Source organism: Prionailurus bengalensis, chromosome A2 (genome assembly GCF_016509475.1).
Source record: "Prionailurus bengalensis isolate Pbe53 chromosome A2, Fcat_Pben_1.1_paternal_pri, whole genome shotgun sequence".
NCBI classification, from domain to species: domain Eukaryota; kingdom Metazoa; phylum Chordata; class Mammalia; order Carnivora; family Felidae; genus Prionailurus; species Prionailurus bengalensis.
This window is the reverse complement of record NC_057348.1, coordinates 16,918,148-16,943,459: the sequence shown is the minus strand read 5'-3', so window position 1 is coordinate 16,943,459 and position 25,312 is coordinate 16,918,148. Positions and strand designations below refer to the sequence as shown.

The 25,312-nt window shown below is 47.5% G+C and overlaps 1 protein-coding gene across 3 annotated transcripts in view; it reads right to left on the bottom strand.

Annotated features, from left to right (window-relative positions):
- KLHL18 (kelch like family member 18) overlaps positions 1-25,312 on the bottom strand; it is a 55,842-nt gene that overhangs the window by 4,960 nt on the left and 25,570 nt on the right. For 2 of the 3 annotated variants that reach the window (XM_043587274.1, XM_043587276.1), the window contains 7 exons: positions 16,606-16,736; positions 14,037-14,177; positions 9,775-9,973; positions 6,553-6,713; positions 5,209-5,345; positions 3,620-3,857; positions 395-499 (listed from right to left, as the gene is read on the bottom strand). In XM_043587274.1, coding sequence (XP_043443209.1) covers positions 395-499; positions 3,620-3,857; positions 5,209-5,345; positions 6,553-6,713; positions 9,775-9,973; positions 14,037-14,177; positions 16,606-16,736 — 1,112 coding nt within the window. The remainder of the gene's footprint in view (positions 1-394; positions 500-3,619; positions 3,858-5,208; positions 5,346-6,552; positions 6,714-9,774; positions 9,974-14,036; positions 14,178-16,605; positions 16,737-25,312) is intronic. The other variant, XM_043587275.1, reaches the window with a different exon arrangement.

Genomic DNA, 25,312 nt, shown 5'->3' with positions numbered 1-25,312 from the left:
CCAGGGTCGTGGGATTGAGCCCCATGTCGGGCTTTCATACTGAGTGGAGCCTGCTTGGGATTCTCTCTCTCTCCCTCTGCCTCTCTCTCAAATCAAAAAAATTAAAAAACTAAATAAAATAAGCCTGGCTGGCTCAGTTGGTACAGCTTGCAACCCTTGACCTCAGGGTCATGAGTTCAAGCCCCATGTTGGGTGCAGAGCTTACTTAAAAAAATAAAGTAAAATAAAATTTATTCAGTCCTTCATTCATTTAACCAAAAGTTATTAAATACTTATTATATGCAAGGTACTATACGGGCTGAAAAGGCAACCAGGATATTCTCTATCCTGCAGGTCTAATTCTTTATACTCTGTTTAACAAGTTTCAGCTGTCCCCGGGAGCTGGCGTCCTTACTTGTCTGTCTCGGGTGAGTAGGTCTCCACAGAGTTGAGAGAAGAGTTGCCATCGTAGCCCCCACAGACGTAGATCTGCCCGTCCAGCACGACCGTCCCCATGGCACTGAAAAAGACAGAGCTGTCATCCAGATGGGCCTCCGACTCCCAGGGCCAGCCTTTCATGCTCCCTGGGGGATGCCTCTTTCTAGAGCAGACCTAAATCCCACATGTGTGACTAAGTAAAGGTGTAAAATTGAGGGGGAAAGAAAGAAGCTGCCGTGTGGTACCCCCTGCCAGGGTTAGCTCTGGGGCCCATTCTCAGTCCTTGATCTGTCTGAAATGCTCACCTTCCACCTTGCTGTGCTCAGGGTCTCATCACCTTTGAGGCCCAGGTCAAATTCCTCTTTCTCTCAAAAAGCCATCTTGGATCCTTCAGCAAGAGTCCGTCCCTCCCACCCCTCGCTGCCAGGGACAGCTTCTTTATCACAGCTTGGTTGTGGTCACTCATTCACTCCTCAGATCCCATGAGGTACTCAGGAGGCTCGCATCCCAGGCACTAGATTCACAGTGCTGAGCAAGCCAAAGCTCCCACCCACAGGTGCTACATTCTGGCACCTGTCACCTCTCAACAAGTGGGGACCTCCTGGAAGACAGGGGTCTTCCTCTGTGTGACTCTGACAGTGCTTAGCGTGGTGCTTTGTACGTGATAGGCCTTCAACATGTTTGTTGTGTTAGCCTGATTTTATTTAATTCGCTGTGAAGTTCGACAGATGTCTTTTCATGACAGATGTGGCCCCGATGGCCCCTACTTTGTCTCAGTGGGTGACGCTAGTCTCCTGTTGTGCACTTACGACACAGGGCAGGTACTCTAGGCTTGCAATCTCCCACCCTCACCACACCCTGCAAGGAGGCACCACCATCTTCACTGTACAGATGAGCAGCTGTGGCTGGGGAGGTCGGGTGCTTTTCCAGACTGCCCAGGGAGAGGCATGCTTCCTATCTAAATGCGACAAGCCCACTCCCCTGCTGTCTACCATGCCCCACTCTCCTCAGATTAAAGACCCAGTGGTCTGGCATAATCACATAATCTTCCGTTCTACATAAAGCCTCATGAGAAACATGAGTGCCAAGCTGCCCGATTCACGGTTTTCAAATCTGATGTTGGAGAAGATTAAAAATGAATCTGGGTGGCTGACAAACAGGAAAATAAAATATACCGGGCTAACTGCCACCTTTCCAATGTAAAATCAAGCTGATTCCATGCAATGTCCCTTTGAGGGACTCGGTAACAGAACCCCCCCCCCCCCCCCGAACCAGCCTAGAAGAGGAAAAGGACTCTTGCCTCAGGCAAGGACCGTGGGAAGACCACAAATTCACTAGACACATCACTATCCTGCTAGAAGCAGACATACGTAACAACACAGGAATGAGCTCAACAGCAATATGAGAGAAGAGGTGCCACAAAACTGCGTCAGGTTAACTGTCAACTAAATGGTAGAGACCAGCATGAAGGGGGAGGGGGGTGGGGGGCACGCTGACCAGCATGGACTAGAATGGGCCACAAGAGAAAGCCTGAAGGGGAAGGGCTGACAGCAGGGAGGAGTTTGTCACCAACTGGCAAGACAGACTGCCATGTGGGGTGTCAGCAGGCAAGGGACTCAGAACATTTTTAGGTAGCCTGTAATTTAAAAGGGAGGAAATGGAGCTGGATCCACGCTACTAATAACAGGGCATTAGCCACAGTGAGGGAAGGGGATGCCCAGGGGACTCTCCTGCTGGACAACACTCCAAACCCGGGGACATCAAGGCAAGGCAGTTGCCCAGAGCAGACACACAAGGAAGAACAAGTAGTTGCAGTGAAAGCAAAAAAGGCAGTCAGGGGTTGGGGAAATGGAGTGATGAGTCATTCGAGGCCACAGAAGGCCACAAAGCACCCAAGGAGCTGAAAAGGGAAGCACTGAGGCAGGGAGAGGGAGAGAAAGGAACCACAAGCCTGTTAGCTCAGGGTCTCGAGAGGAGCAGATCGTGTATACAAACTTTATTTTTCCCAAATGAGCCTAATTTGACCCTTTGTGAATCTGGTCTTATCAGTACAGAAGCAGATTCCTTCCGGCTCGAGGCCACGTACTAACTGCACGACGGGGCACATGTGCCTCCTGGCCCAACACTTTCACATGGTAAAGGTCTCCCACCCCGATTCTTTCTCCTCACCACATATGCAGTCACTTGATCTTACAAACAGAAAACCCAAAGCACAGCATCTGCCCCAGTGGTTTTCAAACTGTCCCTTTCAAAAATAATTCATTTAACTTTCCCTCTAGAGTTGGGCTTCTGTCAAGGAAGCTCAGTTTATGAAAGAGAAATGCAGAACTGTTCTGGTTATACGGGTAGGGACAACTTCCTCTCCTCTGTCAGCCCCGGAAGAGAAACCTGAATGCCACTTGAAACTGCCCCACAGAGGGCAGAAGAACTTGTTCAGTTATCCCCTCCCACTCCAGAGCTCCCACCGCCCAACCGTGCACATGCTCCACACACGCCTGGTGTAAGGGAAGAGGCTGCCTGCCTCTTCAGCACTAAGAAGGCTGAATGGAGGTGCTATTTGGATGCCCTCGAACCCTTCTTCAGGAAATCTGAGCAGGCAAGCGATGGAGGAAACAAGTATCTGGAAGTTGTTAAGCGACATAAACTTGGTTCACTTCACAAATACCTATGTGCTCACACCTGGGGGTGGGGGCCCTGAAGTAAAGTGCATTGCTGCGGCTCACATACTCCCTGGGGTAGTGGAAGCCTGCGTGTGGCAGAGATGTGGGGGGGGAAGAGAGTATAAGGGACAACATCGCTCATTTCCTTTTATCACTAATAAAGTGAAATCCTACTCATTCTTCAAGTGTCGACTTTCATCCCACCTCTTCCCTGAAATCTTCCAGAGGTTCCCATCCAGTTTTTTCCCCCTTCTCGAATCTTCCATAACGTGCATTTTCAGTCCTTATCTGACACTTAAATAATAATACAACTTCCACATGTCTGTGTCTCATCTCCCCAGGTTCCTCAAAGGACAAGGCAGGGATTTTAAAGCAGATGGGGGGGCTGGCTCCCGGGAGGCGCTGGCTGGGGCTGGCCTGGCCGCAGGAAACTCCCAGGCCAGCTTGTGTTTTACATTATTATGTGCCTCTGCTTGTCTCTCATGGTGCTCCCCAGATGTTCAGTGTGTGTGCTCAGGCTGCACAAGTGGCTTCCAGGATACCTTCTCTTGCTATTCATGCTCCCCACTCTGGTCCATGTGTCCGTCTCTGGGTTGTAGACCTCCACAGTGCTCAGCCGTAGCTGGCCGTCATACCCTCCGATGGCATACAGAAGCCCGTTCACCACAGCCACACCGACACGGCTGCGGGCTGTTGTCATGGGATGGCACTTCTCCCAGCGGTTGGCGATGGGGTCGAATACTTCTACCACATTCAGGGAATCACCTGCATAAAAATTTGCTACTCAAATTAAAACAAATGAGACCACGTGTTTAGATCACGGCTGTTGGGCATTGATTATATGGAACGTTTGACCTGACTCTATCAATTCTTCCCACAGAATTACTGGAGCCAGATGGGCCCACTACGACATTCCAGCTGTGTTAACCTCAAACCTAATTCTTCAAGGAAAATCAGAATCAGACAAGAGGCATGCACTTTCTGGAGAGGGCAGTTTTACAACTGCAATGAGGTATTCCACCTGCTTAAAGCCAAAGATGGGAAATGGGCACACTATCCCCCCAGGGCAGGAAGCATGCCTGGAGGGAAGGGGTGGGTCCCCTGCTGACTTTCACTTACTAGCATGTGACTCTGGGCAAGTTGCTTTGTATTCTTATCTTCTATTCTCACACATGAAATGGGGATAATCTCTGTGGCAGCTTTGTTGTCAGGATCAAATGACAGAATAGGCAAAGCACCTAGCATAGTTCTAAAACATACTAAGTTCTCAATAAACAGTAGTTACAGTAGCCAGGAATGATTCCAACCCTACCTTTATACAACAGGTTTGTTTGTTTCTTTTGTGGATCAAATAAGATAATCCACCTTCCCTGTGTTATTCTGTTGTGGGGTACCTCATACCGTCCACACTTCAGCGTGTACTAGTTAAGGACTTCCCTTCTCCAGGTCACATGGTTAACAAGCAGCAGAGACTTGTACCCACCTCTCATTAACCTTCAATTAAAAATGAAGCTGCCCAGGATTGCCCACCAACGCCCCACCTCCACAAACCAAGACTGACTCTGTGAACCGGCCTGGCCTTCACCTAGATGACAATCTCACGCCACTGTACCACAAAGATTCAGGCACCACGTTACAAATCTCTCCGGCCCTGCAGCAGTGCCTGGGTGGGCAGGAGGGCAGAGGGGCCCACAAGCTTTCCTGAAAACTTGACTGTGTAAGAGCTGCCAACAACATACGGATTCCGAAGCATGTGTGCTTTTCATTGCAGGTAGGAAGTGAAAACAGCATTATTGATAGTGGCAGAACCTGTGTATATGGAGAATTTTCCTTCTCATGGGGACATGGTCATAGTCTAACTCCAGAGATCCGTATGACCAATATGATTAGCTTGGTAACAGAACTGGGTGTTTAACTGAATTCTACCCAGGGCTGTATTTAGCTCTGATATTCTGATTCAACGGTATTAACATCTGGCATGCTTTAACTGCAGTACAGTTGTACAAAATCAAGAGGGACCAGGGTGGTGACACACGAGGGAGGGGAACCAGAGGGCCGGGCTAGGTTGTTTGGGTGCCTTTTCGTCCGCAAAGTCCAAGACAGGGCGCTGCAAAGAGGAGCTGCAAGATACCTGCTGAGTTGAGGCCCCCCACGGCGTAGATAAGGCCAGTGATGGATGTGCAGCAGCGAGGCCTAGTTCTGAAAGCCGGCAGGTGGGGCCGGCGCTCTGGCATGAGGTGATAGTCCTTTGCTTCGTCTACCAGGTCCCTGGAACAAGGCACAAGATGTTATGACAGGAGGTACTCTCCCCACGTGGTCTACATGTGTATTTCCAATCATGGCTTCCCCACCTGAACTGCCGGGGAAACATGGGAGGAGAAGCCTTCTGGAAGGTTTGGTCTTGAACCCAGGTGAGTCCAGGGGAAACCATACACAGCTATTGAAACATGCTCAAAATTGGAGAGGCAGGGTGAGCAGAGCCCATGTCAGCAGGTGTAATCAAAATGAGTATCTTCTAACAAGCACACACCTGGCAGAAGAACAGGGTGACGGCCACAGCAGTTGGCATTGGGGAGGTTCAACAAGCAGCCTGCATCCTGTCACAACGGAGACCCAGCCCTTCCTATACCTATGGCTCGCACCCTGCAATTCGCTAGTGCTCACCTAGACTGTGGCAGCAGAAGCCGACTGCTCCTGGTGGATTTCTCTGCCTCCAGTCCTGCCTCTCCATTCCACCCTCCACACTATAGTCCAAGCTGTCTCTAAGAACCTCCGATAGCCACCCATTGCCTACAGAATGAAGTTCAAATTTAACAGCACCGTTGAGATGGCTGGTTGCGGGGTCCCACCTACCTGTAGCCACACTTCCACCCCTTGCCAAAACACACCTTCATACTGCTCGCACACAGCCACTGACCTCCCTTGAACCCGCTGGGAATAGGACAAGCAGTTTGGAGGAAGGTGAACGTTGTTCTTTGCTGCTCTGCTTTTATAATGATCCTCCTAAAGGGCTACCGCCTTCTGAGCTGTTTTGGGAGCTCTGCTGTGCCAGGTCAGCACTGATTTACCCAGGGTAAAAGTTTCAGGTGCCGTAAACATGTCCCACTTGCCCATCACTTAGATGGGCCCAAACCCACCCAAGGCCAGCGCCCTAATGTTTACTGGAGACAGTAAGGAGCCCCACGGAGTCGTCACCAAGTGAGCTCCTGGAGATGCTAGGAAATCTTCAGGCAGCATGGGGGAGGAAGCCCCTTCTGCCTTGATGCTCCCTCATGGCACATTTCTTTCCCCAAGAGGTCAGACTTGGGCTTTTCCGGGCTCTAGACAGAAGACAGATCAATCTGCGTGCTATAAATTAGAACTGATCACTCAATCCTTCCTCCCCTGAGCTGGAACATAAACAGCCTAAGTGGGGCCACGTCCTCTCCTCTGCCTGGACCCCGGCAGCATCCTGTGCAGGCTGATCCTCACTCACCTGCATTTGTGGCAGCAACGCACCATGTCATCCTGCTGCACACGGTCCGACAGGAACTGGGGCCGGCAGAGGGGTAGGCGGATATTGGACAGCAGCTCAGGCAGGCAGGGCCCCCTCTGCTCCCGGTCGTATCTGACCCAGGCCAACGCAGCTTCAAAGACCTGCCGCGGCAGAGATGCAAGCTGTACAGTAACTCCTCTCTCCCTGGGCCGTATCCCCAGGCACCCCACCCAACCACCCTGTCTCCACCCCTCCACTCCCTATATTCAGCTAGTCCCTTGGGTCCATCAATCTTTCCTCCTCCTTGTTTCCTGAAGCCACTGTTTTCTACCTCCCCAAGCTGCCCCATTTGGCCATCTTTTGAAACATAAGCCTCGTGACTATAACAAGCTCCTGGCTTTCATTATACCTTCCTAATGAAAAGCTAGCTGCCGGGGCACCTGGGTGGCTCAGTCAGTTGAGCATCCAACTTCAGCTCAGGTCATGATCTCACAGTTCATGGGTTCAAGCCCTGCATTGGGCTCTGTCCTGACAGCCCAGAACCTGGAGCTGCTTTGGATTCTGTCTCCCCGTCTCTCTCTGCCCCTCTCCTGCTCGTGCTCTGTCTCTCTCTCTCAAATTAATAAACATTAAAAAAAAGAAGAAGAAAAGAAAAGCTGTCAATGGTTCCTTATTCCTTTCTGCATTCCACCGTGCCTGCTTTCCTCCTTAGCCCCCTCCCCCACCACCTCCCAGGCTGGCTAGTTCTCTGTTCATACTGCCACCTTCATGTCACCTCCAAGTCCCCTCACCTCCTCCTCTTCTTCTAAACCCACTCCCCTTTTCTTAACGCTGGCTCCAGATCCACGTTCTCTGGAGGTCTCCCTAACAGCTCTAGCCACAAGGGTATGTCCCTCTAAAACCCCTGAAATGTACCACTTGTAACTGAACTGACCCAGGTCACGCTCATTAGTGGAATGGCTAGAGAGGGGCTTGCTCTTGGGATGGAGCTCTTCCCTGTGAATCACAGGGCCCACACGACCACACTCAGGGCCCACTTTCCCCCTGCTTTTCTGACATTAGGGAAATAAGCAGCCTCCTGGAGCCTGGGGCTCCTCCTGCTGAAGCAGAACTTCACGACAGGCCAGGACTCTCCACTGCAAATACCCCAAGCTGCTCTGCCCTGGACTTTGGTTAGTTTCCCAACGACTGAACAGGTGGAGGCCTTGTCGGGTGGTGCTCCCGGTGTCCGCAGGGCCAGATCTAAACACCTCACCCCTGCATTCGAGCCCTCTGCTGTGCAGCCCTCGCCCCACTCTGCTCCAGGTAACATCTACTCCCCAGTCCTCTTCAGGCACTTACACCCACCTCTGCTCACCTAAAGGGTCACCCTTCGCTCCTCTGCTAACACCCTGCACTCCCATTTATTCACATTCTTCTCGACCATTCCAATAAGAGGTCTTCTTTGTCCTTCGAGGACCCTCTGATCATCCAAAGGCTCCGCCTCTTCCATCAATTTCAATCTGCCGGCAGTGACCACCGCCTCCAATCCTTTCTGCTCAGTAATTGATGCCAATGAGCCTTTGACAGTGCTCCCTCTCCCCCAACCTCCCTCTCAGGGCCCCCTGCAGAGCCTGGTTCCTCCCCACTGTCATCCAGCACCGGCTCCATGAGTTATGATGTGAGTGCCCTCAGTGCCCATGCTGAGCCTATCTCCCTTAATCATGCCCACCTGGGAATAAAGTCTCTACTCTGGTGAGGTCCAGCTCTTTAAGCTCACCCCCACCCGCACTCTGCAGCTGACAGAGCTGGCCCACCCATTCTTTTTTTTTTTTTTTTTTTAAGTTTATCTATTCTTTTTGGTAATCTGTACACGCAGCATGAGGCTCCAACTCACAACCCCAAGATCAAGATGAGTTGCATGCACCTCTGACTCGGCTCAGCCAGGCACCCTTTGGCCGGCCCATTCTAAATATGTGACTGCTAATCTCATCGGGGCCACTTCCCACCAAGCCCTCTTCCTTCCTCTAGCTGCATCTCCTTTCCAGCTCCCACAGGGCTGGTGCATGCCTCTTCATCCGACCTCACGTTTTTACTACTCCTCCTGATCCCCATTCTCAGCTGAGAAAACAGAACCAAGCCAGAAGAGAATGTCAATGGAATCTGCCAGCACCTCCCTTCTCACCCCACGCCTCCCCGCTGCCACTGGGTGCGGGGGTTCTTCCTCCTGTGGTGGTGGATGAGAATGGCTGGCACTTCTAACAGGTACACGCCTTGTGCCCTCTGCTCTGCCTCCTCTCGCTTACTGAGGACACTGCTCCAGCAGTCATTCTCCCTTTTCTCCTACATCACCAACTCTTGCCTCTCTTCTGGAAAATTTCCACCAGCAGCCGAATGTACCCGTCATTTCTCTCACCTTAAAAAACAAACCAACCCCTCCTGACCTCATACTCCTCCCCAGCGACTGCCCCGGTGCTCTGCTCTCCTTTAGAATAAGATTTTTTCGGGGCGCCTGGGTGGCGCAGTCGGTTAAGCGTCCGACTTCAGCCAGGTCACGATCTCGCGGTCCGTGAGTTCGAGCCCCGCGTCGGGCTCTGGGCTGATGGCTCAGAGCCTGGAGCCTGTTTCCGATTCTGTGTCTCCCTCTCTCTCTGCCCCTCCCCCATTCATGCTCTGTCTCTCTCTGTCCCAAAAATAAACGTTGAAAAAAAAAAAAATTTAGAATAAGATTCTTTCATGGCAGCATTACTTCCAATAGTAAATGCTGGAAATAACCCGAACATCCAATAAGGGATGCGATGTTGATAAAATCAACTGAATGTTAGACACTAACATGGATACAAATGTTCATGAAAGATGTATGTAGTATAATAAAACAAACCCACAATCAACAAGCTGCACACACATCATGATCTTCATTAAAAAAATAACAACTGGGGGCGCGTGGGTGGCTCAGTCGGTGAAGTGTCCGACTTCGGCTCAGGTCATGATCTCGCGGTTCGTGAGTTCGAGCCCCGCGTCGGGCTCTGTGCTGACAGCTCAGAGCCTGGAGCCTGTTTCAGATTCTGTGTCTCCCTCTCTCTCTCTGACCCTCCCCCGTTCATGCTCTGTCTCTCTCTGTCTCAAAAGTAAATAAACGTTAAAAAAAAAAATTAAAAAAACAACAACAACTGAAAACAAAGATCAGAAAGAGCAGTAGCCCCATGTCACCTGCAGACCAGACCGCTGCCCTGCTCTACACACCTGCTCCTCAGATTTTACATTCAGCTCATCCCGAGACACCAGCTCAAGCACGTCTTCCAAGGGCAGGGCCAGGAATTCTTCTGACATGGACACCTCCACAAAGTGCTGGTGGATGAAGCTGTTGGCCGCGTCGTACAGCACCGCGCACATCATCGTCTCAGCAAACTGGCGTACACCCAGGCAATTTTTGGGGTGGAGGCTTTTGGCGTAAGAGAAGATGAAAAGAAACAATTCAGAGGAAGAATGTTCTCTTCGATCATTCTCAGGCTGGTTCCGGGGGGTGGGGTGCTACAGAATGGAAAAAACCCCAGCTTTGCTGGAAACTCCCTGTGTGACCTCAGGGGTGCCTCTCAGCGAGTGCCTCAACTGTACAGGCTTAAAATTAAGACAGTTTATATCCTCAGAGGGCCCTGCCTCTTGGGCCTCGTGCTCAGTGCATCTAGGTGGAATGAGCTCTCCGGGAAGTCCCGTGAAGCAGCCCTGAGGAGAGAAGAAGAGAGCACATACTGGAAAACCTGTTTGCTTTCCTTCGGCCGCTGGCATGCTTTGGTGAACATCTACCTCTGTTCCCCAGGAGGGTACTGAGGTTGTAGGATGAGACTTTAAACCACGTGGGGAGATGACTTCTCTAACATCGGGACCCTTCCACTTTTTCATCTTTTTAGTTGATCTAAAATCTTATTCTTTTACTTACTTTTTTCATCTTTTCTAAATAGCAAGAAGCTCTATGGGTCTAATTGTTCAGACGCCCAGAAGCGACAGCAGCAGCTACCACTCAGCACCATCGGTGAGCCCAGTACTTTGCCAGGCCAGAGTCTCCAACCGCACTGCCAAGCAGTAATCGCCTCCATTTTTAGATGGAAAACTGAGGCTCTGGGAAACTAAGAAACGTGCCCACAGCCTTCTACAAGCAAGTGGCGGTGCCGAGGCTGAACCCTCTGTGCGTTCCCATGGCCCCAAGGCAGACCTGCCCTCACTGGGGCCGTCTGGGTAAATCCGGGCCTTGCATGGCACCAGGTGACAGGGGAGGATCCCTCAAGTGCCACTAACAGCCTCACCTGGAAAAAGCCTCACCTGACAACAGCTACCCACCTCCTCAGGCCGTGGCCATGATTAAGCAAGAATGTGGCAAAAGCACTCAGCGTGGTGGTTGGCATGAAGTCAGGGCAGCTGCCTTCATTTTTATAAGGGTTTTCTTACTACTGTTGCATCTCAAATGAGCCCAAAGTGGTGCTGAAATCTTAGTGACAGCAGGAGATCCTGGGGGGATGGGGCTTTTCTTATTCTGACTTTGTGACTGATAATCCATGGAGGGAGAGGGTATGTATCAGAAGGTTTGCTCCCCCCACCCCGCCGCCATGTTGTTTAAAGTTCTAGGCAGAGTTGTACTCACCAACAAGCACCCCTGCCCCTCATCAGCAGACCTGAAGGGCAATCTCAGGAGTCTGGCTTTGGGATAGTCTAAACTCCACAAGATGTTGTTTCCCTTCCAGACTGAACTGGCTCTGTCTGTCCATTGCTTTGGAAACCTACATGCATTTCCACAAAGGCCAGGGAAGCATGAGCACTGAGCAACACTTAGGCAAGGCAGCATGTCCAGTGAGGAACACAGGGCTTAAGATCAGAATGTCAGCTCAGTCATCAAATAATGCCTTTCTCCTGCAGTGCTCACAGTGACTGAATGAGACTTGTGCACATTCCCATCCGCTCCCTCTCGGGCTAGGATTCCTGCACCTCACCTTTGCCTTTCACTGGCTTGGCATTAAGAACAAAACACATCTTCAACTGAACTGGGTTTTGACATCTAAAAGGATGGGATGTGGGCAGCCTGCTTGTGAGGCAGCAGGTGGGGAAGGAGGAGGGAATGCTGGCACACAGGAGACGGCCCCGTTCAGGAGCAGGAAGAAGATAAGAGGGAAAATGAACCCAAAGTGTTGATACAGACGCACATCTTTCAGTGGACACTTCACGACCTCCTTCCTTGCTGGCATAGCTTGTAAGCAAGGAGGCCACAGTAAGATGTAATGCTTTATCAAAGTCAGGAAGCAATGACTTGAATTAAATAACTTACTGGCTTGGTTCACTGACGCATTTGATGTTCTGAGACGAGTATTTTAGAAAATACACAGCTCCAATGCTCACCTAGACACAAGGAGGTCCATACATCTGAAGACTCGGAAAGGGGCCACAAGAAAAAAAAATCAACCCCAGTCTCATGAAAGAAAAGAAATCAGGAGAGGCTGAAGACCCAATAGGTGGAGACTTCAGGAATGACTGCTCTAAGAACTCTGATGGCTTTGCAGCTTCTCTGTGCCCTGGCACATCCTGTCTTTTCCACCACTGCTCAGAATGGTTTCTCTCAAGTCATTAGCAATCAAAACTTGAAAATGGAAGGTCCACATGCTTCCATGGGAAGCGGATACATAGGAAGGGGGCAGCTGGGACATCCTAACACACTCTGCAGCCAGGCTCAGGAGAACCACCCCAAGGAACAGAAGCAGTGATGGTAACTACTGGAAAGAAAATAGAAAGCAGGCCAAGCCTCTGGGGCCTGTGTGGAGGAATAAAGACAGGCTTCCCACATCCCATTCTTTTAGATGTCAAAGCCCAGTTTAGTTGAAGGTGTGTTTTTCTTGCAGGGCTGAATGGAAAAATGTCAAAAGACAGACATAACATCAGGCTTTGTGTTTAAGTATGTCTTCCTAAAATGTCACTGATGCATGTAAAAATTCCACTGGTCTAAAAATCACTTTTTAAGCATCTTTTGGACGACACTACTTTATAAAAGAGGCTGGTCCAGTATTGATAGTGATGACCTCAAAAGCCCCTAGGTGGAGCTGCTGTCCCCTTGTGAGAGTGGCCAACCTTAATTCTTTCCAGAGTGCCTAATTAATCATTGAGTTCTGTGGGGACAAAGAGACAAACAAGAATCTCATCTGTGTCCTTAAAAAGCTCACAAATGAGGGGAGCCTGGGTGACTCAGTCTGTTAAGTGTCTGACTCTTGGTTTCAGCTCAGGTCATGATCTCACGGTTCGTGGGTTCAAGCGCTGCATCTGGCTATGCAGCTGGCAGCACAGAGCCTGCTTAGGATTCTCCTTCTTCACCCCTCCCCCACTCATGCTGTCTCTGTCTCTCCCAAAATAAATAAATAGACAAAAAAAAAAAAAAGAAGAAGAAGAAGAAGCTCACAAATGAGTAGGAAAGACTGTGTGCCCCACACCCCCCGCATTCCGGGGCAAGGTCAGGCGGGGCTCTGGGGCTGTGCTCTCATTATGTGGTCTCTATCTGTAAAACCTGAAACAGACCATCTACCTCATGATGAAACCACTCACTCTGAGCCCAGCAGAGAGCGCCTTGCATGCTAAGCATCATTACCACGGTTATCAAGACTAGGTGCACACACAGCAGTGCTCAGTGACATCCAAGAACACCGCATGGGCAGGACATGGACAGCAGGTGGGGTCCACAGAGCTGCTAAGTGAACTGGTCTGGTGGAGCAGGAATGGGAGGGGGCAGCTCTACGATGCAATGAGGTTCAGAAGGGCAGATCTGAGGTGGGAAGAATGCTGGTTTTCAGATCAGGGACCTGTGATCATAGAAGCTCAGGTAGAAACGTTGTTCTGCTTTCTCCCTGCCTATGTGGAGCCCAGTGCTAACCCGCACCCTCAAGTCTCTAGTGGTGAAGGCGCAGCTTTTACCCTGTGGCTAAGAGCTCTGCCTCCGGAGGGGGAGGAAGAGCCTTCTTATCTGCTCTGTCATCAAAAGGTCATTGCCAAATGCTGGACTTAGGTAAGGATACAGTCCATGATTGCTTCTGGGAGACGGAGGGAGCCAGAGAACTCTAGGAGGTGAAATCTGGGTAGGCTCCTCAAGAGATGAAGGGAAAAGAAGCCAAGACATTCAAGGAGGGGGCAGGATCTACACAAAGATGGAGACAGGCTAGGCAACAGGTAGCACTGAACCAATCGGCTTGGTGAGAACAGTCAGCTAAATTAGTGGCTGGTCAAACTGAAGAGAGGACCAGAAGAAGAGGTACATGTCAGGCCAGGGGGAGTGCAGGCGGGGGTACGTAAATCATGTCCCCTCAAATGTTCACCCCAAATAACTGGACACTACTTGACAGAGATCTGAAGAAAGGTTATTTCTGCAGAGTAAACTCCCTGGCTCACTCCCTTCGGAAAACTCGGCATGCCCCAAAGACTCAACAAATTCACAGGGGATTCCAGGAACGAAATGGGCCAGGTCCATCGCACGACCTCACCGTTCTCGGAGGAACGTGCAGCAGGCGTCTTTGATGCTCTGCAGCTGCAGGAAGCTCGCCCCCATCAGCAATGACTGCACATTTTGTTGGTCAATGGCAAGGTGGCCGTTGTAAGCAAAGTTGATCAGAGCCTCCAGGGCGCTAGAGGAAACAGAAAGGATACTCTTCAGAGATTCTGGCCCTAACCAAGCTGACATGCTGACCTGGAGAATGTGTGGGCTCCTCTCTAAAATCCATTTTGCCCATGCCCTTTGAGAATCTATCTGAAAGGAATAATTACTTCACCAGGAGCCAAAGATACATTCTACTTCTTAAGCTGTCTTTATTGCCTAATTTTATTCAGAAAATTCTGAAAAAAGAAAGAAAGTGCCCATTATCTTACTACTGAATGAGTCAACAGTGGTTATTTTTCTAGGTTCATTTTCAATCCCCATTTGCCTGCATGTAGAGACGGTATGGATATAATCATGTAATACCTTATCAACTCCTTTCCCATGTTGCTATACTGTCCTCATGTTTATCATTTTTAGTGACTGCTATATAGTATTTCAACACATAAACAAGCTATAATTTATTTCCTTTATTGGTAGGCAAAATAGCTCATAGCATTCATTGTATTGCAATCATAAATAATGTTTCTTATTATTTCTTCGAGATGAATTTCCAGAATGAGACTCCAACAAATTTTTCTGCCTTTCTATTCCCACTGAGCATGAAATCCAAATTCTGTTTCTAGGGCCTTATGTGGTCTGACCCCTCTCCAGCTCTCTCACCTCATCACCTTCTACTCTTAGCCCTCACTACATTCCAATATGCCAAACACACTCTCACCGCAGGGCCTTTGCATTGGCTGCTCCTCTATTTGGAGGTCTCTTTCCCCAGATGGCTCACTCCCTCACTTTAATTAAGGTCTCAGCTCAAATGTCACCTCATCACAGAAGCCTTCCCAGATCACCCTGGAACAGCACAGAAGCCCACCTTCATTTGCTTTACTTTTCTCATATCACTTTCGCTTGCCAGCCATACGACGCATGTGCATGTTTAATGCCAGATGCTCACGACTAGAAAGCTGGTACAATAAGAGGTGCTGTCTTCTCAGTGCTATTCCTCAGTGTCTACAGCAGCACACATAACAGGTGCTCAGTCTACCTCTTTTAAATGAAGCACGTGTGCTGTGCGTGGTGATGAGCACAGCTCCTTCAGACACAGACCTGAGAGAAGAGAGTGCATAACTGCCCTTGCATACCCACTTCTGTGTCTTTCCTTAGAGGGAGCTGGCCTGAGATTTCTGCCTTGCACTGGGTATATAAATCCTCCCCATGTGCTGGGGCAGATCACCTTCAATCAGTCAGAGCGTACTACAGTTTCCTGGCTCCCTTACCCCTTCTTTCCATCACTGTGAGATTAAGAAGGTAGGCAACAAATGACAGGTTACTGGCTGACGTTTTAGAGTCCCTGTTTTGTTTATTATTTCTCCTCCAACGAGAATGTCATGGCCCTGAGTCACCCTGTGTGTTTTGTTCGCTACTGCATTTCCAGATCTCAGAACAGTGCCAGGCACATAGTAGGTGTGCAGCGGGCCCCTGGATACAGCCTAGGTTATAAACATACATTCTCAGTTCATAGACTTGCATAGGATCAGTCACATAAACATCCATTTCCCCTTCGAGGCCCAAAAAGGCATACTATGGGATATGTTTACATAAAGTCTGCATGCAGTAATCAGGAAAGTATTTCCATGTAGAGGGTCCAGTAGTAAGCGACTCTACATGTAAGGACAACTTTAAGTAAGTGCCTAAATGGCATGATTTCAGGGGTTATGGTACTGCCTTCCGCCCCCCAAAATTCATCTAGCGCAAATTCATCTAGCGGCAGTACTGACATTTGAGGCCAATAACTGTTTGCTAGGAAGGGCTGTGTTGGACAGTGGAAGAAATTTAGAGGGGATCACTTTTGGGCCTGACCTCTTTGGACATCAATGTTCTCAACCATCAAATAACCACAATTTTGCCATCTTCTGAATCTGTGTTGTCTCAATAGAGTAGTCACCAGTCACACGTGGCTATTTAAAAACTGTATTAATTACAATTAAATTTAAAACATTTTAAATTCAGCTCCTTTATCCCACTAATTAAAATTCAAGTGCTCAGTAGCTATGTATGGCTAGTAGCTACCACTGTAGAGAGTACAAAGCAGGAAGTTCTGATGGATAACACTTCTAGACTGGTAAGGAGGGTAATGAATGAAGACACTTATTTGAAAAACTGTTTTGCCAACTACAATGGCTGGCACAAAAAAGCACACAGAATAGTATTCCAGCACCTTGTACCCAGTCCTAGTTATAAAAAATATCTTGGTCTAGTTCCTATTAAATGTGTTACTCTAATAGAGTAAAAACGCATCAGAAAAACTCTCCTCAATTTAACCCTGTCTCGGGCCACTGGGCAGAGGTTCTAACTGGTTTACCAAATCACCTACTGTGTGCGCACAGCTGCGCTAGATGCCGCGTCCCGCTGCAGGCCCCCCAGTGGCACTGCAGGCTGTGAGACCTAGTGGAGACATGGAGTACCTTGGGTCCATTCCTTGCATTACAATCTCATCCTGCTTGCACTCCATCATGTCATTTGTAAACATAGCGTGGAAGTACGGGATTGAGGCCGCTAGGACGATCCGGTGGGCACTGAATTTGTGGTCCCCAATCTGTGGGCAGAGTGAAATATAAACAGAGACACTGAGGAATGCACATCCAAAATCCAAACTGCCCCTTCCCCCGCTTAAGCCTCTGCCCCTTGCAATGGTACTGGAGGCATCCCAGTACATGAGAGCTGAGCCTGTCATAGAGACCCTGAGATTTTCAATTCAACACACTCAGTTATAGTAGAAGAATGTAAGCAATACATCTTAATGAGGCATTAAAATGGTTAAAAAATTAGAAGCCTGAATGCTTCCAGTGGTAGTTTTTACTTATATGGCAGTCTCACTGCACTGTTCCCAACTCCCTGCCAACTCAAACACCTGATTTCTCATGTTATCCTGACCCCGATTAAAGGCAGATGGAATTGACAAACTGTCCAAGAATCCTGGAGCTCCTGACAGCAGGCTCAAGAAGGGTAAATACACAGTGACAGGAAGAGATAAGGAGAAACAAGACCAGACTTGAATAGGGGCACATGTGGGGATGAAGGACAAAGCAAGCATTGTGGGCACAAATGTTGGGGGGTCCTGGGACAACAACCAGCTCAAATGGCTGGTGCTGTGTACTGGCAGGGGCTCTGCATGGCCCACAAGGCTCAGGCCACACAGGGACAGAGACTCTCTCCAAAGTGTGTCAAACCCTTCACTAAGGAGACACATCCTTAGCCTGGGGAGTCCTATAAAGAGCTTTCCAACTATCTGTCAAAAGGATAGTCTTTTTCACAAGCTTTGCCATTTATAGCTTCAAACCACATAAACATTTCCACTTAAGAACTTTCTAGTCTTCAGAAAGAACAGTCTCCCCCCCACCATCCCTGCCCAGTTCCACATTAGAGAAATGCCAGAGCATCTCATTACCCAATGCTCTTCCCCGGGTCACATTTATTTAAGGGTTCTAGTTCAAGTTCTGTCACTATGGCCTCTTTTGCACCACTTTAGGTTTATTATCTGGAAGCTGTTCTTTAAGATCACACCATCTTCCAAACACTGAAGGGGCCTCACTGATTCAGATTCTATGAGTTCCTCACATAATCCATGTGTTGCTCTCCTACTGGTGTTCAGGGGCATTAAATGGCTGTGTGCTCTGGGGCGGGGGTCAGAAATTAAAAAAAAAAAAAAAAAAAAAAGGAAATATTTCTTTTCTTTTTTTTTTTTAAGTTTACTTATTTATTTTAAGAGAGAGCACGTGGGACGGGGCAGGGGCACAGAAAGAATCCCAAGCAGGCTCTGCAGGGTCAGCGCAGAGCCCGATACAGGGCTCAAACTCCCGAACTGGGAGATCATGACCTGAGCTGAAGTTGGATGCTTAACCTACTAAACCATCCAGATGCCCCTGGAAATATTTCTTAAAGTTGTTCTACAAGGTTTTTCACACCAGCAGCTTCTGGTTCCCTGATTCCTGCTCTCAGGGGCAACTTCTTTCTTCTGGTATTTATCTCACCTTTCTTTTTTTTTTTTTTAATTTTTAATGTTTATTTACTTTTGAGAGAGACAGAATCTAAGCAGAGGAGGGTCAGAAAGAGAGGGAGACACAAAATCCGAAGCAGGCTCCAGGCTCTGAGCTGTCAGCACAGAGCCCAACGTGGGGCTCAAACTCACGAACCATGAGATCATGCCCTGAGCCGAAGTCCAACCCTTAACCGAATGAGCCACCCAGGAGCCCCTATCTCACCTTTCTAAGTAATGTCCCTATAATAGTTCCTGAGTTTTCACTTCTAGTTATTACTTGTGGCAGCCTAACTACAAACAGCCCCCAGTGATCCCTGCCTCCTGGTGCTCACACCCTTGTGCTGTCCCTCCTACACTGTCTCAGGGTTGGCTTGTCTGGCTGGGCCACATGTACTTCTGAGCAATTGGTGATAAAGTCGGGGCAGGGTTGAGGGGGGAGTGTTCCCCACAATCCTCTTCTCAGGTGTAATAATTTACTAAAATGGCTCATAGAACTCAGGGAAAATGGATTACATACTGTTACTGGTGTAATCATAAAGGGATACACCATAAAGGGACAGTGTAAAGGGATACAAAAGAACAGCCAGATGAAGAGGTACATAGGGCAAAGTCTAGATGGGTCCTGAGCACAGGAGCTTCTGTCCTTATGTGTGCCACTCTCCTCACACATGGCTACCTTCACTAAACTGGAAGGTTCCCAGGGGTCAAAGGGTGGGACTGAAATTCCAACCCTCTAATCACATGGTTGCCTCCGCTGGGAACCAGCCCCCATCCTGAAGCTATCTAGGGGCCCACAAAGAGTCACCTTATTAGCATAAACTCAGGTGTGGCTGAAAGAGATTTGTAATGAATAACAAAGGACACTCCTATCACTCAGGAAATTCCAAGGGTTTTAGAAGTTTTTGTGTCAGGAACTGGGAACAAAGACCAAATATTATAACAGAAGATGCTTTTATCACCCCTATTCAGGAAATTCCAAGGGTTTGAGGAGCTCTGTGCCAGAAACCAGGGGAAAAGACCAAATACATATTCTTATTATATCAGAATATCATAGAGCATAGGCACAATATGTTTGAAAATGTCTTTATTCGCCTTAAACCTGGGTGGCAGTTTAGCTGGCTATAAAATTCTAAGTTGGGAATATATTTTTCTATCAGAATTCTGAAGGCATTGCTCCAATGTCTTCTACTTTGTTGCTTTTGAGGAATTTAATGCCCTTCTGAACACTAACCCTCAGTATGTGATTGCTCTCTCTAGAAGCTTTTAGTACTTTCTCTTTATTCTCAGAGTTCTGAATCTAACAGGATTATACCTTGTTGTTGGTGTCCTTTATTCAGCGTGCTTTATCAATCTACAGACTTGATTCTAGTTCTTGGAATACTTTTCCATCCTATTTCTTTGATAATTTCCTCCTATTGTCTATTTTTTCTTTTCCAAAATTTCTATTAGTCGGATGTTAGGCCTCTTGGAATGTGCCTATATTTAAAAAAAAATTTTTTTAATGTTTATTTTTGAGGGGGGAGGGGCAAGGGGCAGAGAGAGAGGGAGATACAGAATCCAAAGCAGGCTCCAGGCCCTGAGCTGTCAGCATAGAGCCCGACATGGGGCTCAAACCTATGAACCGCGAGATCATGACCTAAGCCAAAGTCAGATGCTCAACTGACTGAGCCACTGAGGCGCCCCATGTTTTTTTCACCTGTTCCCCATTTTCCATCTCTTTCATTTGGTCAGTCTCCTGGGAATCTTCTTCAACTTTATCTTTCAATATTTCTGTGTTGTAGCTTTTTATAAGGCTATGGTGTATTTTTAATTTCCAAGAGGCCCTTCTTGTTTTCTGAAGGTCTCCCCCATCCAGCTTTTTACTGAAAGAATCTTACTCATCTTTCACAAATGCAGTATCTTCTCTAACCTCTCTCAATATTATAGTTAGGGGCACCTGGGTGGCTTAGTTGGTTAAGTGTCTGACTCTAGACTTCAGCTCAAGTCATGATCTCATGGCCATGAGATCAAGCCCTGTGTGGGCTCTGCACCACTGGCGCGGAACCTGCTTGGGATTCTCACTCTCTCTTCCCCTCCTCCATGCTCTCTCTTTTCTGAGACTCTCAAAATAAATAAATAACCTTTTTTTTTAAATGTTAATTTTTTTTCTTCTTTTTCTCCTCTTCCTCCCTGCTTTTACTGTTATTCCTCTGAGTTCTTTTCTCCCCCATTTGTTTTGGTCTCTGTCTTTTATGTTAGAGGCTTGCTTTAAATGTCTCATGACAGTGGCTATCTGCTGATACTTAAAAAAAAAATTTTTTTTAATGTTTAAATTTTGAGAGAGAGACAGAGTGTGAGCAAGGGAGGGGCAGAGAGAGAGAGGGAGACACAGAATCTGAACCAGGCTCCAGGCTCTGAGCTGTCAGCACAGAGCCTGACATGGGGCTCAAACCCACGAACCGTGAGATCATAATCTGAAACGAAGTCAGATGCTCAACCGACTGAGCCAACCAGGCACCCCTAACTGCTGATATTTTTAGAAACTGTTTGAAAGTTCTGTGTGGGAGAACTAGGCTTATCAACTTGTGGACGTCACATTGGTGACCAAGCAAGACCCTGCCATTCTACTGAGGACCCCTAAAAATAGTATCTTTGGAACTTTTTCTCTGTGGCAAACTTTATCAGAGATGGATCTTCCGATCTCTTGGATGGGAGTGCCTGCCTGCAGATATTCTGAAAAGTAGGTTAGAGAGGTGATGGTCCTACCATTCACTATTTAGACCTCTGCCTTAAAGCCTTTATTTTCAGTTTTGCACCATATTCCATCCCCTCTTCTATCCTTGGTATGCCTCTGGTTCAATATGTAAGACTGAAATTCTGGTCTCCTGGGAGAGTGGGGGAGGAGTTGTAGGCAACTAATTGCTTTTCACACAGACTTTCAACCAATCTTCCTGTTTTCAGTATTTTGTTTCTCCAATTCTGGGACTATTCCAGGGTTCTGCATTACAAATCCTCTTTCTTCTTAGTCTCTCCCCCGGCAGGCACTTTCAGTTCCTCTGGCCCTCAAAGCTCACCACACTTCCTACTTTCTGGTGTCAACATTCCATTGACCTCTCATCTACTGATACCTCTTCTCCCTCTTACTATCATTTTAATGGGATTACAGCAGAGCACGGGGGTTAAAATGTGTGTTCAATTAGCTGTGTTAAACTGCCATGCATTTATTTTTCATCTGGGAAGTAGACAGAAGACAAAAGAACAAATGGTACGTGCATAAACTAGGTGACCTGGTTTCCCCAAAAAGCTCAGGTAAAGAGAAGGCAGGCCTATCTTGGGATACATTAGCCAGATTACAACTGAACTCTGTATTTTGTTAAAGGGGACAACAAATTTGTCTTTATCCAGAAGAGGGAGACCAAGCTGGGAGAAGGTCTGGAAGCTACATCTTAAGAGGAATGGCTAAAGGATAGCCCATTTGTAAAAGATAATTTGGGAGGGGGGACACAGCAGCTGTCTTCAAACCCTAGAAGCGCCATCACATGCATGAGAGCAGATCCAGAAATGACAGGGAGGCAGATTTTAGTTTATTACAAAGAATAAGGTCCTATCACCTAAGAATGTTTAGGGCAGTTCTTCACCAGTCCCAAACCTATTAAGGGATCTTCCAATTCTATAATCCTAAGATACCACATTTTTGTGAAAAGCTTTAAAAAACCCAAATACTCTCATTTATAATCTCAGTTTTAAAAAATCACTTAAAAAATGAGATGATCAGGGGTGCCTGTCTGGGTAGTTCAGTCGGCTGAATGACCAACTCTTGATTTTGGCTCAGGTCATGATTCCACGGCCATGGGATCAAGCCCCCTCAGGGCTGTGTGCTGAGTGTGAGCCTGCTTAAGATTCTCTCTCTCTCTCCCTCTGCTTCTCTCTGCAGCTTGCGCACACTTTCTTTAAAAAAAAAAGGAAAAGAGAGAGATAGAGAGAGATGATCATTTACTGAATTCCTTTTTGTTAAGTACCCATTGTGCATTATTTTCTCATTTTGGCCCTCATAGCAACCTGTGCATTAAGTAGCGCCTGTGAATTCCATTTTGTAAAAGAGGAAACGAAGATTTAGAAGTTAAATAACTTGCCTGAAAATTAAGTAGCTATTATGTAAAAGAGAAGGAGTTATGCTTGAGCTGTTTACTAGTGGAGTTTGAGAGGGACCCAGTAAATAAACACCTCCTCCCAGCTCAAGTTCTCAGCCATGTGGGAAATTTTTGAAATAATAAAAAAACCTACACATGATAAAAAAAATTAGATAGAACTAAACACACATATACATACCAGTGAATAAAAGTAAAGCTGGGGGAATCTGAGTAAGAGTGTTGAATTGAATTACATCAATGTCAAAATCTTAGTTGTGATGTTGTACTGAAGTTTTGTAAGATTACCATGGGGGAAACTGGGTAAAGGGTAAACAGGATCTCCCTGTTATTATTTCCTCTTTTTACTTATTTTTATTTTAGAGAGAGACAGCATGCATGGGGGAGGGGGCACAAGGAGAGGGAGGGAGAGTGGGGGAGAGTGGAGGAGAGGGAGCGAGGGAGAGGGGGAGGGGGGGAGGGAGGGAGGGAGGGAGGGAGGGAGGGAGACAGAGAGAGAGAGAGAGAGAGAGAGAGAGAGAGAGAGAATCTTAAGCAGGTACCACGCTCAGTATGGAGATTCATGTGGGGCTCCATCCCATGACCCTGGGATCATGACCTGAGCCGAAATCAAGAGTTGGACGCTCAACCGAATGAGCCACCCAGGCGCCCTGCACTGTTATTATTTCAAATAACTACATCCAAATCTACAATTATCTCAAAAAAAAATACATTTAAAAAAAAAAAGGAATAAAGCAAGGGTGCTTTGGTGGCACCACTAGAACGGAATCAGACCATTAATTTAAAGTATTGGAAAGAGCTAGGTTCCAAGTCCAAGCTAGGGCAGAAGGAAAAAAGTAAATATGTGGTATAATGAAACACTCTGAACTGAAAGAGTTAAATGCATGACCACATATGGAGCTGCCTGGGTTGGATCAGGATATCAGGTCTCTGTGCACACAGCACACACCTAGTGCCTGTGCTCACACTACTCCTTAGTAAGCGCATGGATCAGCACCAGACACTTAACTGCTCTGGAATGGTATGCGATGACTAGCATCTACAAAGCAAATTAGGGGCAATCCCAGGACTCCCTAGGTACATAAGTGTGCTTCTGAGAAAAAAACACCAATTCCAACTGAAAATCCAAACAACTTCCACTAAAACTGCAGCAAAGACTCGGCACTCAGGCCATCTGGCTTCTACAAAGAGTGGAATCAGAACCTCTTTCTAAGCAGGGACCCTGCACAGTAGGATCTGAAGAGACTGAAGCTCACCTATAGAGTTCCTCTGTATGGTTTTTTTTGTTTTTTTTTTAAATTATGAAGCCCCTGTAACTTATAATGTCTGTTAATAGCTTTGTTGGGAAAATTAAGAGCTAATGGGGTTAAATGAAGGGGAAGAAGGTAAGGGTAACATAAATCCACATGTGTTGTAACTCCTCTATACTTGGTTTTAAAAATCATGAACACACTATTCCGTCGATAGTTGTTAAAAATCAAAGTGGCCTCCATGATGCAAGTACAGATATGAAAAGGAAAGTGATGTGATGTGAAGCCGGAAAAGTAGATAGGGCACTCAGAAATTCTACATTTTACTTTAAGAGTGTTAGGAAACCAGGAAACAGTACAAGGAAGGGTCTCTAAGGCCATGGGGCCATTCTCTGCAGGCAGAGCATGAGAAATGACACAGAAGGGCTATGTTAGGGGTAGAAGATGGAGTCAAGTTTGGGACAAGCTGCCACTGAGTGCCTGGAAGGCATCCGAACAGATACCGTGTAGTAAGTGGATGGCTACATCTGGAACACAGAGAGATGGAGTCTAGGCTCAAATGACACTTTTTGGAGTTGTCAGTGTAGAGACAAGAAGAGGTCACCGAGGGACAGAGCTCAGAGTGCAAAGAGGGTATAAGAAGCCTTGTGGAACTCTGACAGTCAAAGCCTACCTACTGGGGACGCATCTGCAAGGCAACAGAAGGAAAGTACAGGAAGGAAAAGAAAAGAAGAGAAGCAAGGAGCCGCCTGGAGGAAGAGAAGAGCATGGGGGCAGCGGTGGCTCATGATGCCATGTAACCATAACACATGGCCATGTGACACAAACGTGCAAGCTAGAAGGCCCAGCCTGTGCTAGCAAGGTCACCTCATACAGGCCTCCTCCATGTTTGGCTTCTCAACTTATGAGACCGTCCCTATTCATCTGACTTCTCAAGAGTTTTTAAGAAGATCAAATAGAAAGATGTACAAATAGAAAGATGCTGCGAACGTCATTCGACCAAATCAGCAGGGTCGCTCCAAATTCCTGAAGTTCTAGTGGGAAAAAAGTGTTGCCCTGTGCAGATCATGCTGATGTTACCGCCAATTCTGAGTCTTGTTGGAGGAATGGATCTGTGCTGATTTGTCCCAGCTTGGCCACCAATGGGACATGACTCAAGGGCATATTTGCAAACCTGATGTTGGTGCTCCACAACAGTAAATAGATGAATAAATCAATGACTAGATGGATGGGCTCTGGAGCAGATTGAAGCTATTTAGCTTTTTCTGAGCAGAGCCTCAGAATTGCAACATTGGTCTTATTAAATCAAGTGATAGGTAATACATGTGAAAATACCCTAGCACACTGCCAGGCACTTAGCAGAGATTTAACAAAAGTTTGTTTTTTAAATTTTTTTTTTTCAACGTTTATTTATTTTTGGGACAGAGAGAGACAGAGCATGAACGGGGGAGGGGCAGAGAGAGAGGGAGACACAGAATTGGAAACAGGCTCCAGGCTCTGAGCCATCAGCCCAGAGCCCGACGCGGGGCTCGAACCCACGGACCGCGAGATCGTGACCTGGCCGAAGTCGGATGCTTAACCGACTGCGCCACCCAGGCACCCCAACAAAAGTTTGTTTTTACACCCAGCTGAGAGTAACAGCCATAGAAGGCTAAGATATAAATAACTAAAATCCTCACAAGTTCAGTCTGATTCATAGAGATTAAACCTTGAGTTTTAGAGCCAGCTCTACTACCGATATAAGCAAGCTGCCCAA